The 17,616-nt window shown below is 40.3% G+C and overlaps 2 protein-coding genes across 6 annotated transcripts; both read right to left on the bottom strand.

The window, feature by feature from the left end:
• Positions 1-2,105: 2,105 nt before the first annotated feature.
• On the bottom strand, positions 2,106-12,822 carry slc16a13 (solute carrier family 16 member 13). 5 transcript variants are annotated; one of them, XM_004562728.6, is made up of 7 exons: positions 12,682-12,822; positions 9,736-10,152; positions 7,409-7,654; positions 7,012-7,155; positions 5,462-5,718; positions 4,752-5,280; positions 2,106-3,925 (listed from the first exon to the last, which is right to left on the bottom strand). In XM_004562728.6, exons 3-7 carry the CDS (start codon positions 7,635-7,637, stop codon positions 3,672-3,674), a joined length of 1,413 nt encoding a protein of 470 aa, XP_004562785.1. In that variant the 5' UTR covers positions 7,638-7,654; positions 9,736-10,152; positions 12,682-12,822; the 3' UTR covers positions 2,106-3,671. The 5 variants fall into 5 exon arrangements, with proteins under 5 accessions (XP_004562785.1, XP_004562784.1, XP_004562783.1 ...); XM_004562727.6 differs by lacking the exon at positions 12,682-12,822 and adding an exon at positions 12,005-12,618 and having other exon boundaries at positions 9,741-10,152; XM_004562726.6 differs by lacking the exon at positions 12,682-12,822 and adding an exon at positions 12,005-12,617.
• Positions 12,823-13,710: 888 nt separating this feature from the next.
• Positions 13,711-17,104, bottom strand: LOC112432187 (C-type mannose receptor 2-like). The gene is made up of 5 exons (XM_076882723.1): positions 17,058-17,104; positions 16,542-16,582; positions 15,868-16,242; positions 15,356-15,700; positions 13,711-14,313 (listed from the first exon to the last, which is right to left on the bottom strand). Exons 2-5 carry the CDS (start codon positions 16,573-16,575, stop codon positions 13,967-13,969), a joined length of 1,101 nt encoding a protein of 366 aa, XP_076738838.1. The 5' UTR covers positions 16,576-16,582; positions 17,058-17,104; the 3' UTR covers positions 13,711-13,966.
• Between the last annotated feature and the right edge of the window lie 512 nt (positions 17,105-17,616).

Genomic DNA, 17,616 nt, shown 5'->3' with positions numbered 1-17,616 from the left:
CAGAGCATTTCAGAAACTACTGATCTGCTGGGATTTCCCCACACGACCATCTGTAGGGTTTACAGAGAATGGTCTGGAAAAAATGATGAAATATCCAGTGAGCAGCAGTTCTCTGGTGGAAAACGTCTTGTTGATATTTGAGGTCAGAAGAGAATGGCCAGACTGGTTTAAGCTGATAGAAATGCAACAGTAGCTCAAATAAACGTGTTAAAACCAAAGTATGCAGAAAACCATTTCCAAAACTGAAGCAGAGGCAGCAGAAGACCACATCAAATATCACTCGCGTCAAGTAAGAACAGGAAGCTGACTCACTAAAACTGGACAATAAAAGATCGGAAACAGTTGTCAATCTGAACAGATTGTTCAGATGGCAGGGTCAGAATGTGGTGTTAGCAGCATGAAAGCATGGATCTATCCACAAAAAAAATGGTCAAGCCGGTGGTGTAATAATGTGGGGGATATTTTCTTGGGCCCCTTTGTACAAGCAGAGCATCATTTACTCAAATATCCTCCACACTCACCTGATCTCAATCCAGTACAGGGCCTTTGGGATGTGATGGGACAGAAGAATAAATGAGAGAAGAATGGAGTCAGACCCAGCACTAGCAGCGAGTACGCAGCCATCTTTAATATAAGCACACAACATTGTGACAGTATATGAGAGAAAATAAAGAAAAGCATAAGAGGTTCCCTTTAACCTCCTAGGACCTGGCGTCCACATATGTGGACATCACATTTTGGGTTATTTAGACCAAAATACTAAATGTTGCTCTACAAGGGCCTGATATCCACTTACAAGGACATTATACTGCTACTGTTCTATCGAAATTTTAAACAAATATCCTCATATGCGGCTCTCATTTTTCTTAGAAACAAAAATTAGGTTAAAAAAAAAAATCTGGTAATTCTTTGTTTTTACATTCATCAGGTCCCAATCAGCCCAAATATCAAAGAGAAATTAAAAATGCATGCTGTGGAAGAGTTCAGGTCTTAGGTGGTTAAAGAAGATGAATACGGTTTGTATCTCTGTCAAAAGCCCAGCAGAGGGCAGCATCATCCTGCAGCCGTTTTAGATGAAAACAATCTCTGTGAAGATCTGTCTGATAAGGAAAAGACTGAAATAAACTGAAAGAAAATACGTTTGCTTTAAAAAATAATAATAAAGAAGACAATCACTGACAGTTTGCAGGTAACTGACAAGGTAAATTTACTCCAGAGTCACAGACAGTTGAGGAAGAACACTAAGAAGAAGCTGTTCAGCACAGACCACCTGCTTTTTGCATTGCAACACCTTTAAAGTAAGTAAGTGTGCTAATGATCAGCAGGTCACAGTGATCCAGTCATGCTCTTCTTTCAAACATGGCAACCATCCAGCTGCTCTCCAAACCAAACACGTCTGGTTTACAAAGCCTGCTCTAGTTTACGGTCAGCAAAGTACAAAGTGCTCGAGGAAAAAAGGCGACGGTGTCATCAGGAAAACGCAACTGAGAAAACACAGTCTTGTGTTCCTGCTGTGCAACAAAACGCAGCGGTGGGAAGAGGAATTCCTGAGGTTCAGAGTCGCCACGAGTAGCTCATTTAGCCGAGCTCATAATAAGTCAGTGTTAACAGGACAGGACATGCTGCGGTTTTTATATCCAAACATCCGCTTCAACAGATTACAACCATAAATCAGGCATTTGCAGGCAGCAGTAAATCACCATCAGCGTAGACCTGAAAAACAGCCACTGCAGTCGTTAAATTTGTTCTCCTAATTTTGGAGCGTGTATGTGTGTTTAACACGCCTTTAAATTTGAAGCATCATAACCAGTCAGCATCTAAAGTACAAATTCTTTTACCCAGACCAGCTGACACTGTGGTTTACCTCATCTTTGAGCCAGCAGAGGCTCACATATGATTGTGAGATATTGTATGTCTGAAGAACTTTAAAAATGTAACCCTTTAAAGCTTAAACCACAAAGTAATCGCTAGAAAATTCTTATATTTTTTTGAAAATCAAGAGCTTATTGAACCTTACGAAACGCTTTAATTAAATACAAAATTTGTACTATAGTTGCTACATTTGGGATTTTTTGCATCTTATAGGTTAAAAATCTACTGTGCAATTTAATTAAGCTTTTAATGTTGATGATGACAACGATATAGAAGTGTTACAAACTCATACATCAGCTCACGTGTGATACACTTGGCACGACAGGGTTAAGAATATAAAAAGTCCAAAAAACACATGTATTGTGGCGTTTTTACATTAGTTTCATATCCTATTCAACGAGCTGAAATTTATTTTGTTTAATTTCTTGTTTAAAAATGTTATTTTAGTTTTTTCAAAATCAGTTTCAGAATAATTTTTAGACTCCAGCCTTAATGTGGAGGCTGCTTCTCAGACTGAAGTGATGCAAGTTTTTGCCATGCATAGGTTTAGTATTAATTAACTATAATAACCTTGAAAAAGCTTTCACAGGACCTGTCAGTAACTCGACCAAAACCAGTGTGCCACTGGTTTTAAGCTCAATTCACTGGGCTTCTCCGAATTAAAACATTGTCACGTGCAGATCAGGTCAGGGAGCTAACGTTTCACACATTAGTCCTGTCATGCCAAGCTAGTAAAAGTGTATGAATTGATGGTGCAAAATTTTAAAAAAAGTGACTCACTTTATGGAGGGTATCTACACCAAAATAATAAATGAGGAGAGCACTCGACCATCGGTGTCTAACACGAATTCAGGTAAAGTTCAGGTGTATCTATTTGTCCAGAGGAAGGAGAAACCACTGAATCCCTTCACCTGCTCTAACGTAAACCAAAGTGACGACAGATGCTCTGCAGAGGAAACAACCCCATTTAAAAAAAAAAAAAAAAAAAAAAAAAAAGGACCACTGCTCGCTCCCTCCTGACTTTTCTCTAGTGTTGCTTTTTGCTTCGGTCCTTATCATACATTAGGTCATTTTTGTAGCTCTGGCAGTGCTCGCCTTCAGCTCTCCTCAAGTAACAGCCTGTCTCCTGGTATCTCCCTTCAGACTGTGCTGGGGGACTCTGCAAACCTGTGGAAGCTGAACTGGCTGCAGTTGCACACTCGTTCTACCAACAATGACACGAGCAGGTCAGGAGGGAAAATGAGAGCATGATTTCATTTGTATTAAAGCAGGTGAAATGGACTCATGGATGCTTCTTGACAGCACAGACCGACGTCCCTGAAGTTTAACTGAGTTGTTACTCAACTGAGCTGTGATGATCAAGCATTTGCTTAATTTTCGAGCTGTGCCACATTCAAAGAATGTGTGTGCAAATATAAAAGATCCTGGCCAGTCTTCGGCAGAAAAGTCAGACTCAGGTTTCATGTTCACATGAACAAAAAAAATAATAATAAAAATTGATTAATTAAAAAACAACAGCACCTCACTTTGCATGTCACATGTCAAAAACAGTCACGTGAATTATTTAAAAAATGTCCAGTTTTCTTTAAGGCAGAAGGTTCTGGCTCCAGCGTTAAACTGAGGTTCGTATTTGTAACAGAGGGAGGAGCTCGCCGCTCCCTTACAGCTGCTACGAGTTTCACAGGAAGCTTCATCTTTCACTGAGTCTCTGAGGTATGACATGAATACATCGTTGCTCACGGAGGTGTGCAACAGGATGCAATTTGATTGTGTGCTCAGAATGTGCAAGGCTCTATCTACTAACACAGTTTTGGGTTTGCTGGATCATTCGACTCCACTGTGTGTTTTTTGTCAGAGGGCGAACTATTCATCTGCTCCAGCTCTAAATCCAAAACTTTCTCTTTGGCATCGAGGGAACGTCTTTGAGGAGGCGGTGGATCAGTACAGGAGAAAAAGCGAGGCAGGGTGGTCATGGTCAGCATACCGAGGACGAGGAAGGAGCCGGCCACCATGAAGGAGGCGATGTAGTTTCCTGTGACGTCCTTCAGGAATCCTGAAAGAAAACCTGGATATTACTTGAAATGTAAGAAACCGTAAAACTGAGAATGAGATGATGAAAGACTGAGGGATAAACTGAAGTGCACAATATCGGCCTCATGTCGATTAAAGGAAAACACTGCAGTGTTTAAAAAAATATGAAGCCCTGATAAAGCTCTGCAAAATCACACGTTTAATCATTGAATACTAGTAAAAAAGAAGCCTTGTAGGGTAAAATAAGAGCTTCTGAACAGCTCATTCATTTTTCTGCCTTGAATCCAGTGACCTCTAACAGTGCAGACAGTTAAAGTGGAAAAAATGTGGCAGGAAACCTAAGATCAGACATTTGATCTGTAAAAGGGTTCATTTTTGTGTTAAACTCTTTTTTACATGCTTTGAAATTAACATAAAACAGAAACAGGTCAATCAGTTACTGACAGCTCATTTTTTATTGTCAAAGCTTTCTGCTTTGGGTTGAATGTGGAGAAAGAATGATTCTGGTGACACTAACCAAAAACTGAGGTGACGCAGCTCGCACGTCCAGTGATGATTTTTAAAAGTGAAAGTCGGATCGGCTTCACAAAACTTGATTTTTGCTCTCTGCACAGGTTTGAGGTTAACAGTAAAATGCCACAAAGTGATCTAAAAAGTAGCAGGTGTGCAGACAAGGTGTCTGCCTTTTATAAGAGCAGTTATCCAAGCTTATGACAGCACCACATTCAGTGTGTTGTATTTTGGGCTGATTTAGGTCACTTTAGATAGATTCTTTTCAAACTAAAGCTACAATGGAGTCATTTTTGTTATAAGCTGGCTTTATCTCAGCAGCTTTAACGCACACCTACCTGACAAAGGAGTCCCCAGAAGTCCAGCACCACTCTCGATGAGCTGCAGCAGTCCGAGTGCCCCCATCGTGCGCTCCACGCCCACAATCATGGGCACCACTGCAAAAACAACGGAGGTCAAAGCCCCAGAGCAGAAGCCATAAAGCAGGCTGATCACCATCAGAGCGGCGTAGGAGCCAGACATGGAGCTCACTGGCAGCAGCATGATAAACACTCCTGCTAGGCCTGTCCACAAGGTCAGTAAATGAACAACCCGAAAGTGGCCCAGGTCGGAGAACCAGCCCGACACTACGCGCCCCAAAATGTCCGAAGCACCTGCAGCTGACATAACGAAGGCAGCTTGGTACTCTGAGAAGCCAACTTGGCGACTGTGGGCCACCAGGTGGAAGTAAGGCACGAAGTAGCCGACGTTAAACAGAGTAACGCCCAAAGTGTAAGTGAGATAGGGCCTCTCAGTCAGCAGGGACAGCTCCAGGTAAGAGGCGATGCGCCGCAGCATGGACGCACATGACTTTGTCTCTGAATCCACCTGCAGGAGAGGAAACAAGGAAAGTCTGAGCTTTATCTTTACATATCGCTCCAAAGTCAGTGAGCAAGAAACTTTACTCTTCTGTCCTGATGGTTATGACAGAGAACATTATGATATTCCTCTCTGAGAGAGACATTTTTACTTAAACCAGACCACTGCCTTGCTCCTCCTTCTGTTCTACCTTTGCCGGTGCTTTAGAGCGCCGCTGTGGACGGATCAGCGCCCCGCAGGGTACAATGTTGAGGCTGAGAGCCCCCAGGATCAGCAGGGCCCCTCGCCAGGCGTACGTCTCCACCAGCAGCTGAAAGAGCGGGTTGAAAGCGAAGGAGGAGAGGCCGATGCTGGAGAACCCCAGTCCCAGAGCCAGGGCACGCCGGCGAGTGAAATTAGCCATGACTGTGGCCACCATGGGAGTGAAGACCATCCCCCATCCAAAACCTGGAGCACAAAGCGAGCAAAGTACACCATGAGAGGCAAGCGAGCAGTTCACTACTTTACGAGTTAATCGGTTAACTGTTAAAACCCTCTTTAAACCCTGGAAAAAAAAAAGAAAAAGAAAAGAAAATCCTACTTTCGGTCAGTAAATGTTACAAAGCTGTAAGACAACCTCAGGCTCCGCAGATGGGAGACACAACTTAACATATTGTAAATGTGAAATAAAAATGTTTCTCTGACCCATCACCTGACTTGGAAAACAAAAATCTATTTTTTGCGCTCTTCCTCTGATGAGTACGGGAAACTGGGTGGATGCACTATCATATCAAATGAGCGTGAACACCACAACACGAGTAGAAGAACACTAGCAAAGTGCACAAGGTAAATAGTACAAAATAATACCACTGATGTATGCAGTACACGGTGTGTGTACAAAACATCTTGAAGCACCAAACTTAAAGCAGATCTGTTGGTGACGGTGTAGTGAGGGGGGACAGTTAGCTCATGGCATGCATAGAAGCAGCAATAACTGAAAACAACTACACTCTGCAGCGTAACAAGAGTGTAGTTGCACCTGTGTGAGTGACTCACGCCTGAAATACACCTGCTGCTCGTCTGTGATGTCACGTCTCAGATGCAGTTTTGTGCTTTTTGTCACACGGCTTGAAATGAGTTCAGCAGTGCAGCGTGTTCATTTTGAACATTTACCTGTGTCTGAGTCATTCTGACTTGTATTTTGTCTTTTTGTGAATTATTATTCATCTCTGGCTCTCTTCCACAGCATGGTTTTGTTCCGCCTCCCTCCCCTCACGCCCAGAAAAGCAAAGCAGATGGGTGTCCCTCCTTGAGCCTCGTTCTGTGGGAGGTTTCTTCCTTTTTAAGGGTTTTTTTTCCTTCCTACTGTCGCCAAGTGCTTGCTCATAGGGGATCATCTGATTGTTGGGGTTTTCTCTGTATTGTTGTAGGGTCTTTACATTCAAAATAAAGCACCTTGGGATAACCGTTGTTGTGACTTGGTGCTGTATAAATAAAGCAGAACTGAACTGAACAGAATCTTGTTTCTGCACGATGTGCAGAAGTCATCTTTCTTTAAAAAGTGAGTTTAATTATGACTGCTAGGTCTGAATTAAGTATTTTTAACATTTTTACCGTAACATTGTGACACCCAGCTAACCCTAACTGTAAGTTAAAGTTGAAAGTGCTACAGCTGTGTACCGATGCTTTTCACTGGATGTGCCAAAAAACAGGAGCTAAAGCGGGCTAAAACTGGTGGTTTAAGACTCTAATACACGTTACCTGAAATTACTCCCATCGTGAGGTAGAGGTGTACGAGACAGGTGGACTGCGAGGCAAGTGTGAGGCCGAGCCCGGCCAGAAAGCCTCCCGTCATCACCACCACTCTGGGATTGTAAGCATTACACAGTGCAGCGGCCAGTGGACCTGCAGAACAAGCAAACACATTTACATCATTTATTTATAACTATATCAACCTTTTCCCCCCTTTAGAAGATTTAAGGTTGAAAGACCTTAATCCAAACAGGGTCACATATGCATCCTGTAGTAGTCTGTATTTACCCTTTAGTCTCACCATAAGTGTTTTAATGCATTAAGAAAGAAAAATAATTACTGTACAGTTGTCACCTGTAATACTACAAACTGCACACTCACACTTCCACAAACATCAATGACTCACTGAAGAACTGCTGAGCTGCCAGGCCGGTGGACGAGATCCAGGAGATGGCCTGGGCGCTCTCCTCGAAGTACTGAACGAACTCCACAAAGAAGATGCCCAGGCTCCGCATCAGGCCGAACACGAGGCTCGAGCTGACAAACATGGCGACAACCAGCACCCAGCCCCAGCCTCCATCCGGGCCCTCGGCCTCATCGCTCTGGCTCTGCGATTTGGACTTTATGTTGGTCATTTCCAAAGGAGAGTTATCTGAAATGCAGGTGAGGAGAACAATGAATGAGTGCAGAACAAGTCTCAGATCCTGTCTGTGATTCTCAAAAGCCATAATTGATTAACTTCCCACAGGCCAATAAATGGTCTGGTTGACCCATGCATGTGTGACTCAGCTGCAGGTCTTCATTTGACAAGAAAATATAGGTGAGAGGTGAGAGTAACCGCTGAAGTGTTCATACATCAGCTCTGATCAAATATTTACACGCTCACTGGTTTTGATCAATGATAAATCATATTTCACTGCCAGAGGGGAACATGGTGCAAGTCTGAGTGTGTCAACATAACTCAGAGTTTAACGGTGTTGCATCTCTTTATAAATTATGAATGATTTACAAAGCAGCTCTGTTTATTTATTCTAACCATAAATTACGATGTTTTGTTTGACTGACTTATCAGCTGACCTCAATCTGGGTCATACTCGTTAAACATTTACAGCTATAAAAAGTCATAAAATGGGTAATACTCATTCTGCACAGTCTTTTGACCCAGATTTACATACAAGTTAAACAGAGGCTTTTATTCATGATTAGTGACAAGTATTGTAAACAATCATCACACTATGGATGCAGTGTCAAACACAATGAATAAAAAGGTAACTTGCAGAGTATTAAAAAGGGTAAATACATATCTGTAAAGTATCAGTATCTCTTTAACTTTATGAAGAAAAGCTTGTGAGCCACTACAGCCATTGTGATGCTGTTAATGACTTTCTATGATGTGTTATTTCCCACATTTTCACTTTCGTTTTTCTGGTTTCTGTTCAGCTGTCAGCCATTTATCTCCCTGAAAACTACTTCCTCTTCCACGTGAGTCATCAGCTCACACATATATATGCAAAATTTCCTTCACACCCCAAGACTGCACTCTTCCACATGGAGCTCTGACGCCGAGATGTTGTTCCTGGAATCTGCTGCAACTCTGGGTTACAGCTCCTAATGCTCCCATTATCACTAGGACCCTTTTCAACTTTACCTTCCACATCTGCTCCAACTGTTTCTTCAGCCCTTTGTTTTACTGAACTCCTCCTCTTGCTGTTTAGATGTCCTGCCAACAAGTTTTTTCAAAAAGGTCTCAAAGACTTTAGAGTCAGACCTGTTACAGATCGTCAACTTTTCTTTATTATCAGGTGTGTTTCCAAAACCACTAAAAACTGCTGTAATCAAACCTATACTGAAAAAGGACAATCTTGACAAGACACAAATGAACAACTACAGGCCGATCTCAAATCTCCCATTTTTAAGTAAGATCATTGAAAAAGCAGTTTCTCAACAGCTCAATTACTTCTTAAAACAGAACAACTGCTACGATGCCTTCCAGTCAGGTTTTAGACAGAACCACAGCACTGAAACCTCTCTGACCAAAGTGTTTAATGACATATGTCTGAATACAGACAGTGGAAAAATGTCAGTCTTAGTTTTACTGGATCTCAGTGCAGCATTTGATACAGTTGACCACAACATATTACTCAAACGACTGGAGAACTGGGCAGGTCTTTCAGGAACTGTACTAAACTGGTTCAAAACATACGTAGAAAACAGGAAATACTTTGTATCAATAGGTAACTGAGCAGACAAGTATCACATGTGGAGTTCCCCAAGGTTCCATCTTGGGACCCCTTCTGTTTAACATTTAGATGCTCCCACTGGTACAGATTATAAAGAACAACATAAACTATCATAGCTATGCAGATGACACACAAGTATATATCACAATGTCACCAGGAGACCAAGGCCCTGTACAGGCTCTTGGTAAATGCATTGAGGAAATTAATGACTGGTTGTGCCACAATTTTCTCCAGCTAAACAAAAACAAAACTGAGGTAATAGTCTTTGGCGCCAAAGAAAAACAATTACAGGTCACCAGAGAACTTCAATCTATACACCTAAAAACCACAAACCAGGTGAGAACGTTGGGTGTAGTGATGGATGCAGACCTAAACTACTGTTTTTTTTAAATCAATTTTAAATCATGCTTTTTATTTGTTTTTGTTTTTTAATGTCTCTGTAAAGCACTTTGAATCACCTTGTTGTTGAATTGTGCTATATAAATAAACTTGCCTTGCCTTATGTGCTCTTTCTTCTTGATGTTGCCGTCCACTGGGGATTGCCAGGCTATCACAACTGTGGTTTTCTGTTCCTTGTCACACACCGCTATGGTTATATGGTTGGTTTACCGGCAGCTGCTCGTCTGCCTGGAACTGTCAGTCCCACAGGAGCCCTGCTGTTCTCAACCAGCTTTAGTGGTTTCTCTCACCGTGGCAGTCTGCAGCTTGGGCCCTGTCGGCTGTGGCAGACTTCTCCCACTGTGGATTTGGTGTTTAGGGACACTTGTGCTGACACGATAAGAGCCTCTGTGCCATCCTTTACGCCCTTTCGCACTTCATGCGGGAGCTTGAGCTTCTATGTTCCTCATCATGGTCTGTCTTTAGGCACCTGAGACACTTTTGAAGCAAGTAACCTTGGGGAGCAGTCATCCTTTTTTTGTGTGAGGTAAACAAGACCAGTAAGGACAGGTCAACAGACAAAAAGATAAGCAAACTGTGTGAAAATATTATTAAACTGAGTCCAGTGTACTCCGTTAACTATGCACAGTAAAGTATGTGTTGATTAAAAAAAAAAAAAGGTACATGAAATAATTTCATAGTCATGAAAACTATATAAACTATATATGCTAAAGAAATAACAAAAATAAACAAATAAAAAAAATGCCCTGAAATGCAATATTGTCTATGATGATGATGATGATGATGATAATAATAATAATAATAATAATAATAACATAAAATAATAATTATACCTCGTAATGACACTACTATAAGTAGTAAAAATACATGAATTAAGGGGAGGGGCAATTTTATTAAATTGTGATTTCCTTTTGAATCCCCTTTAAACTGTCAGCCCCAGAGCAAGCCAACAAAAGGCATGTAGGGAGCTGATATCCCAGGGCACATCCCAATCACCCCCCAACTCAGAAGCACCCATATCGGCCATCACTGACATGTCTGCCCTGTTCTTTTGTTGTCATAATAAAAGCTTGTTATATTAGCTTGTTCAGTGGAGAAATTAGAACGATCCTTTTCTTTTGAGAAGTGTTCTATATAATTTTGGTTTGGATTAGGATCTAGTTTATATAACTGATTATAGAAGGATTTGAAAACGTTGTTGATGTCTTGGGGATTCTGAAATGGTTCTCCAGTTTAATTTTCACATTTATGCTGACTCCTTCTTTACTGCTATATTGGAAGCTGTCGTATTTAAGCTGTTTAATGATAAATTGTGTTTTTTGTGGGTTAATACCTTCCACACAATGATCACGTTCCTGGATTGATGGGTGGGGTAATATGTTTACTGTCTAGATGTGGGATTATTTATTCTCCAACTATCATCAAGTCCGTAAGAGTTCATATAATGGTTTATTATATATGTTGAATGTCAGAATCTGGAGTTGCTATTGGAATATGAATATATTTTAGGGGTGAAAAGTGTATTAAGATATCCATCTATTGTAGTAATTGTCGAGTCATTTATAAACAATTATCTTAATAAAAGAGAAAAAGCTATGAAACAAGGATAGGTCCACATTGTTGGGTCCATAAATGTTTGCAAGGGTATATGTTATATTGTGAATTGTTTGGTGGTGTATGTTGATGAGTAAATATGTAAATATGTCTATGTTGATTAGATTTAAGGTTTTGATGTGTATATCCATCAATTTAATGTGATTAAGAAAGAAAAACATTAAAGAGAAGATTATGAGTTTCATCCAGAGTTTCATCCCTGACTGCAATCCCCTCTCCATCTTACTCGTAGATTTATCGTGCTGGAATTTGTACCAATGGATTCGAGCTCATTCATATTGCTGAGCTGGCCTCTCACCACCAGTCTCATCTCTTTGAGGCTGGTGCTCCTCAAATACCTTCTCTTGACTGCCCCAGGTAACACAGGTGCTGGAGTCTTACCTTACAAATATTTACCTTATGTATAAATATGTATGTTATGGCTTTTCCTTGCATGCATGTAATTATAACACACCATACTGGAGTCAGACAATAATAGTGCAGACTGTCCGGCTGAGCAACATCCGAGCAATAAGTTACAAATGAGTCAAAGCATCAGAAAGTTAAACCACCAAATCCACCCATAACCTAATGTTACTCACTGCTCAGCAGAAGGAATCACAGGAATTTGCTGCTAACACACATGAGCTCAAAGACTTAAGACTTAAAGCCATCATGAAACTAAAAGTAAAATGTCATTCTCAACAAATACAACTTTGACCCACTGCTTGTCTGCTTCACCATAACAAAATGTACACTTTGAGTTTTACCTGCAGAAGAAGAAGCAGTCCGGCAGAGTTAGATAAAAGGGCGACAGCAGACACTTAAACAGGACCAGCTGCTATGTCCACCATTCGTTTCCTACAGCCTACAAAGTTGTCAGCAGCTTGTACGAGGGTTCTGTTAACGCAGATAACCCCGACAGCTCGCTGTAATGAAGCTGGGTTTATTTCCTATAAAGAAAGAAGTCCATGTCTGTCCGAGTTGCCTGTGGTGACTAACACTAACTGGTTATTTTAAAGGCTGATTCACAGACTCGGAGATACATTTCACACAAACTTCAAACGAAAGCTAAATGTTTTGCCGGCTACACTCGAACAGGTGGACGACCGCGCGGTGGACATTGTGCACGTGCCTTCTCCCCAATCATTATCACATGCACTTGACGTCGACGCATTTGGCGCGTGCGCACTGGCTGTCCGAGGCGACACAAAAATAACTGCTTTTCATGTTTTCCAGCTAAACTATTTGAAAATGTGTTTCAAGCGCAAGTCAGAGGTCTCAAGTGACGTCATTATTAACGTGTGCGCGTGAGCAGAGGTATGACAGCGTTCACTGTGAGAACTTCACCTTTTCTAGCGGAGTGAGAGTGAAAAAGCCGGCTGACCGATTAACTGTAAACAGTTGAGCAAAGCCTCACTGCGCTGCTCACGGCGACACAACTCACCCCCGGTGCATTCTTTTCCCCGGACCACCTCGTAGTCCACGGTCTCCAGTTTCACTTTTGTAAACAGTTAAATTACACAATAAGGCTCTGTAGTCCACCCACGAGTACACTCAGGAAACTTACAACCGGTGCGCGTGCGCAGTCCTCACGCGCATACTGCCATGAAAACAAGATGAATCTTATCTGAAAAAACAAGTCTTATCACTAGGTTTACATAAATATAAGATGCGTTGTGTCTTTTTAAGTGAAGTGGAATTTCAGACCACTTCAGATTTTATAAAAATCCAAAAGTTTTTGAGCTAAATTTTTTCCTACAATAGTTAAATAAACTTCCCAGTAGGGCACTAAAGACTAATTTTATTCTCCTGTCATTATCTAGATTAATATCCTTTCAGAGCTGCTTGTTGATGATGAGATTTTAAGAACCTGGAAGATGCACAACTTCAAGAAAGAAGCAAAAAAACAAACAAACCCCAAAACAAAATAGGTAATCCAGTGGCTTAGACTTGAAACCATGGGCTGTTAAGGACCAGAGATTCTCTATAGTGTGTTATCAACCAATCAGATGAGCCGGTAAAAGTATGTAGACAGTGTAGAGTGAAACAGGTTTAACGGTTATCTGCCTTGTAGGTGTTCAGGATACAGACACTAAAGGGAAGCAACAACAAGGTTCAAAAATTACAACTGACCAGATTTGATTTATTTCTGACTCACAGGCAAACTCACATAAATGACCTTAAATCCAAAAAGCTGATTCTGTTCATCTGCATCTGCATGTAGCTTTTTCAGTGGGAGAAACACTTCGTCACTCACCTGTCCACATTCCTTCCTGATTAAATAACTGTTAATTTTTATTTTATTTTAGGTTAAATATCAACTATTACCTGACAATGATGAGTGTTAAAGGATATTATTTGAGAACCATTCCTTTTGCAAAAGAAACAACACGATGAAAACACCTGAATACACATAATACTTTATTATTAGAAATTTATAGATAAAATGATAAAAGTAAAAGTATTTCTTCTGTTATAAGGATCAATTTAACTGCTGCAGATGGTTAAGACTGAGCTTTTTTTTGAACACACTATATTCTCTCTAGAATAATAGAGCACATCCAGAAAAAAATGTTTATGACATGGTAAGTTTTAAATCATCATTTTCAATCATACTTATGACATAGATATTTTTAATCTTTAATCTCTTAAGTGCTTGATAAAAATCATAAAAGCAAATTATTTCTGCTGCAGTAATTAACCTGCAGTGAGTCAGAGAGGTTTAAAACTTACTCTGTAGAACAAATAAAGTTATATTTCTCATGTTCTCTTTGACTGACCCACTGATACCGTCCTCCTCTTTCCATAGCTGCACACCTACCACACTCCTCAATCTTTCCATTATCAGCCCAGTTCTCGTAGCAGACTAGTTTGTCACTGATCCAGAACCACAGATCCATCACGCAGGTGTAGCGCAGTCCCACCCATATGTAGGGACTGCTGGCATTCTTGGCTCTCCTCTCCACCCATCTCTGTTGGTGAGGGTTAGTGATGGAGACCAGGTCAGTGTGGTACAGTCTGCAGTAATCCAAGGCTTCCTCCCAGGTCTTGTTTTCATTGATCAGAATCAATTTATCTGTCAGAAACAATCAAACTTCAGTTAAGTCTGGTTAACAGCAGCTTATGTTCCACTTTACCTTGAATACAGACAGTACACAATAAAACATTGTAGTTTTTCACTTCCTTTAGCTGTATACTTAATTATTGTAAGTGTGTACAGTGCATTTGGAAAGCATTCACAGTTCCACATTTTGTCCTGTTACAGTCTTATTCCAAAATAGATTAAATTTCTTGTTCACTTCAAAGTTCTGCACATGATACCCCAAAATGAAAAAGTGGGGAAAAGATTGTTGAAATTCCTGCAAATCAAAAGCAAAAATATGGCATGTACAGTATGTAAGTATTTACACTTTGTTGAAGTATCTTTGTCAACACTTGAAGCTTCAAGCCTTCCTGAGTATGATGCTACAAGCTTGGCATATCTATTTTAGGGCAGTTTCTCCCATTCATTGCACAACCTCTGAAGCTCCATCAGGTTGGATGGTGCACAGCCATTTTCAGATTTCTCCAGAGAATCAGGTTCAAACTTTGGCTCTTGCTGGTCACTTGAGGACCTTCACAGTGGTTCTGCAGCCACTTGTTTTTATCTTGGCCGTGTGCTTGGGGGCTTGTCCTGTATAAAATGAACCTAATGTGGATCTAATGTCCGGTGCACTCTGGAGCAGCTTATTCAAAAAGAATCAAATTTACCATCACTAGCTCACTCTACTAAACAGGCCTGATTGTTGGAGGGCTTCAGAAATGATTTTTCTTCTGGAAGATTCTCGCTCCACAGAGCAATGCTGGAGCTCTGTCAGAGTGACCATCACTCCTTGACTAAGGCTTTTCTACCTCAAACTCTCTAACTGGCGAGGTGGCAGCTCTAGGAAAGTCCTGGTGGTTTCAAACTTCTTCCATTTACAGATCTCTGAGCTTATTGGGACCTTCAGTGCTGCAGAAATGTTTCTGTGCCTCTCAACACAAGCCTGTCTCAGAGCTCTACAGACAATTCCTTGGATCTTCTAATGATGCTCCTATTACAGGGAAAATAAATCAGATTAATCTTAGTAGAAACTCACCACCATAACAGAAGAAATACTTTTTTTTGTTGCATTCATCAGAGCTCCATTTTCTTGATCTGTTTAACAGAGTCGAAGCACATTTCTTTTTGTTTTGTCCATCATTAAATGACTCCATATCCCAGTGCCTGAAAGAGAAATTACTTCCATCTGACCACCTCCAGGTGTCTCTGAACAGGCCGATCCACAAATCCTGAGACTTTTTCAGGATCTTAAATTCTTGCCCATCCACCTGATCGAGTCCACTGGCCAGGTCAGTGTAGTGATCTCTGCAGTAGTTCTGAGCCTTTGTCCAGGTTATCTTCTCCTCAATCAAATGAATCGATTTACCGTCTCTCTTCTTTTCTGTTAAGGAAAAACATCAAAACAAAACAAAATTTCCATCACCACAAACATTTTGAAGAAATACAGAAAGACACATAATTTGTATGATTCCTCAAACATGCTTTCTCTCCATTTCTCTTTCAGTTCAGTTATATTATCAAATCAGACTATTATCCACATATTCTCACCATCGTAGCAGATGAACGGCATCATTTGGTCACATCTGGCATGTGTCCAGTTTCCTCTTGTCTTCACACAGTTCTCATTTTGATTTTGATCATCTGGTTCAGAAGCTCCCCATCTGGTTTCATGTTCAGTGTAGTTCACCCCTGGCAGAGACCAATGCCACATCCTGTTTTCTTTTCCTGGGTTGCTGAACAGTCCAATCCAGGCTTTACCTTCATACTCTTTGGATTCACGCAGTCTCGCCATGTCTGCCATGTCAAACACGCTGGCCAGGTCTGCATAATTCTCTCTGCAGTATTTCTGTGCTTCTTCCCAGGTTTTGTCTTCTCTAATAAAGTGGTACTCATACAGGTAACAGGTGGAGACGAAACACTGACCTAAAAGCAGTAAAATATTAGCAATAATGCTGCATTATCAAATCAAACTCACTGGTTCACAGATAAACAGTCTACAACACAAGTGTGACTCTGAGCTCAGTGACCTTGTCAATGAAAGACAAATGTGTGCAGATAAAACAAATAGATGAAAATCAAATGGAAAAACAAAGAAAAGACAGAAGAAGTAAGAAGACAAGACATTACAAAAAACACGGTAAGTTTGTAGGATTCAACAAAACACACACCAGGTAGAGAAATATCATCTCTATAGGGAAACTCAATCAGAATTTTCCACTTACCCATCAGAATCAGCAGAAAGAGACTCCACTGCATCTTTAATCTGCCGGATTAAATAAATATTTCATTAGATAATGAAATCATGTTTCATTTCATAGATGGTCTGGTTATAATCATCATTATAATCTGGGTGTACAGATTGGAAGTTCAGCTGGACCCAAATGCAGACACGAGCAGGCAGCCAGAGTTGAAATGTTTTACATCACTCATGTATACATCAAAACATAGAATTAGGCTTTATCACTGTTGTAAAAATACTCCATGCTGTACTAATACAGAGGTGTCTTATTGTTGAGGTCAGGAGCTGCCAGATCTGTTTTCTCTGGTAGTCTGCATGCATGAAAGAGTCTCTGCTTAACATAACTGATATTATATTAAGGCTGATTCTTCGGTTTAAAGGTGCTTTTCTTTTAAATCCAGTCTGCTGCATATCTTAGAAATTGATTTTGAAAATATATAAATATATATAAACATAAACAAACACAAAACATTCAATGAATTACAGATTTCAAACTTACATCTGGTTAGTCTTTTGGTCCTTTGTCTAATTTGGCCTCTTTCCTCGAAGGGTTCAAATAAACACTGAAATAAAAGCAAACACAGAGAGCTCATTATGCAAAGATCGGAATTTATATATTAAAATACTGCTGCTGCTTTCAGAAAGATAAAGACGAGGGAGTTTTTTACACGTATGAAAGCGGTATTCTGTTACGTGTTGTAGCTTATAGCTTTTTCCTCAATGATTGTAAAACTGTATAATTTTGTTGTTGTCTCTTGTTTTTGAACTGACTTCTCATCATATACTTTACCAATGAAAAAGCTGATGATGGTTTGGATCGTTTATATGCAGAAATATTGAAATTATGGAAATATTTATACTTGTATTGTGAGCTTGTTCTTTACCTGAGTGTTTTATCTTGATGTCGCTTTACAATTTCCTTACTTTTGCATGTAAACACTGAAACACTGCTGATAAAATAAGACCTGAATCTGTGGATAATTAGCTTTTTATTACTTATTTTTCATTTAAATTCACTTTTGTTATTATTGGATGTCGTCACTTACAGTCCTATGTCT

The sequence above is a fragment of the Maylandia zebra genome, linkage group LG3 (genome assembly GCF_041146795.1).
Source record: "Maylandia zebra isolate NMK-2024a linkage group LG3, Mzebra_GT3a, whole genome shotgun sequence".
NCBI classification, from domain to species: domain Eukaryota; kingdom Metazoa; phylum Chordata; class Actinopteri; order Cichliformes; family Cichlidae; genus Maylandia; species Maylandia zebra.
The sequence above is the reverse complement of the archived record's forward strand: the minus strand, read 5'-3'. Positions and strand labels throughout refer to the sequence as shown.

Coding starts and splice junctions, on each gene's coding strand:
- slc16a13 (XM_004562728.6), bottom strand. CDS start 7,637: ATGACCAACATAAAGTCCAAATCGCAGAGCCAGAGCGATGAGGCCGAG. Junction 7,156..7,408: donor GGCAGCTCAGCAGTTCTTCA/GTGAGTCATTGA, acceptor CTTGTTCTGCAG/GTCCACTGGCCGCTGCACTG. Junction 5,281..5,461: donor GCTCTAAAGCACCGGCAAAG/GTAGAACAGAAG, acceptor CCTCTCCTGCAG/GTGGATTCAGAGACAAAGTC.
- LOC112432187 (XM_076882723.1), bottom strand. CDS start 16,575: ATGCAGTGGAGTCTCTTTCTGCTGATTCTGATGG. Junction 16,243..16,541: donor CTTTCTGCTGATTCTGATGG/GTAAGTGGAAAA, acceptor TACTGCTTTTAG/GTCAGTGTTTCGTCTCCACC. Junction 15,701..15,867: donor GCCGTTCATCTGCTACGATG/GTGAGAATATGT, acceptor TTTCCTTAACAG/AAAAGAAGAGAGACGGTAAA.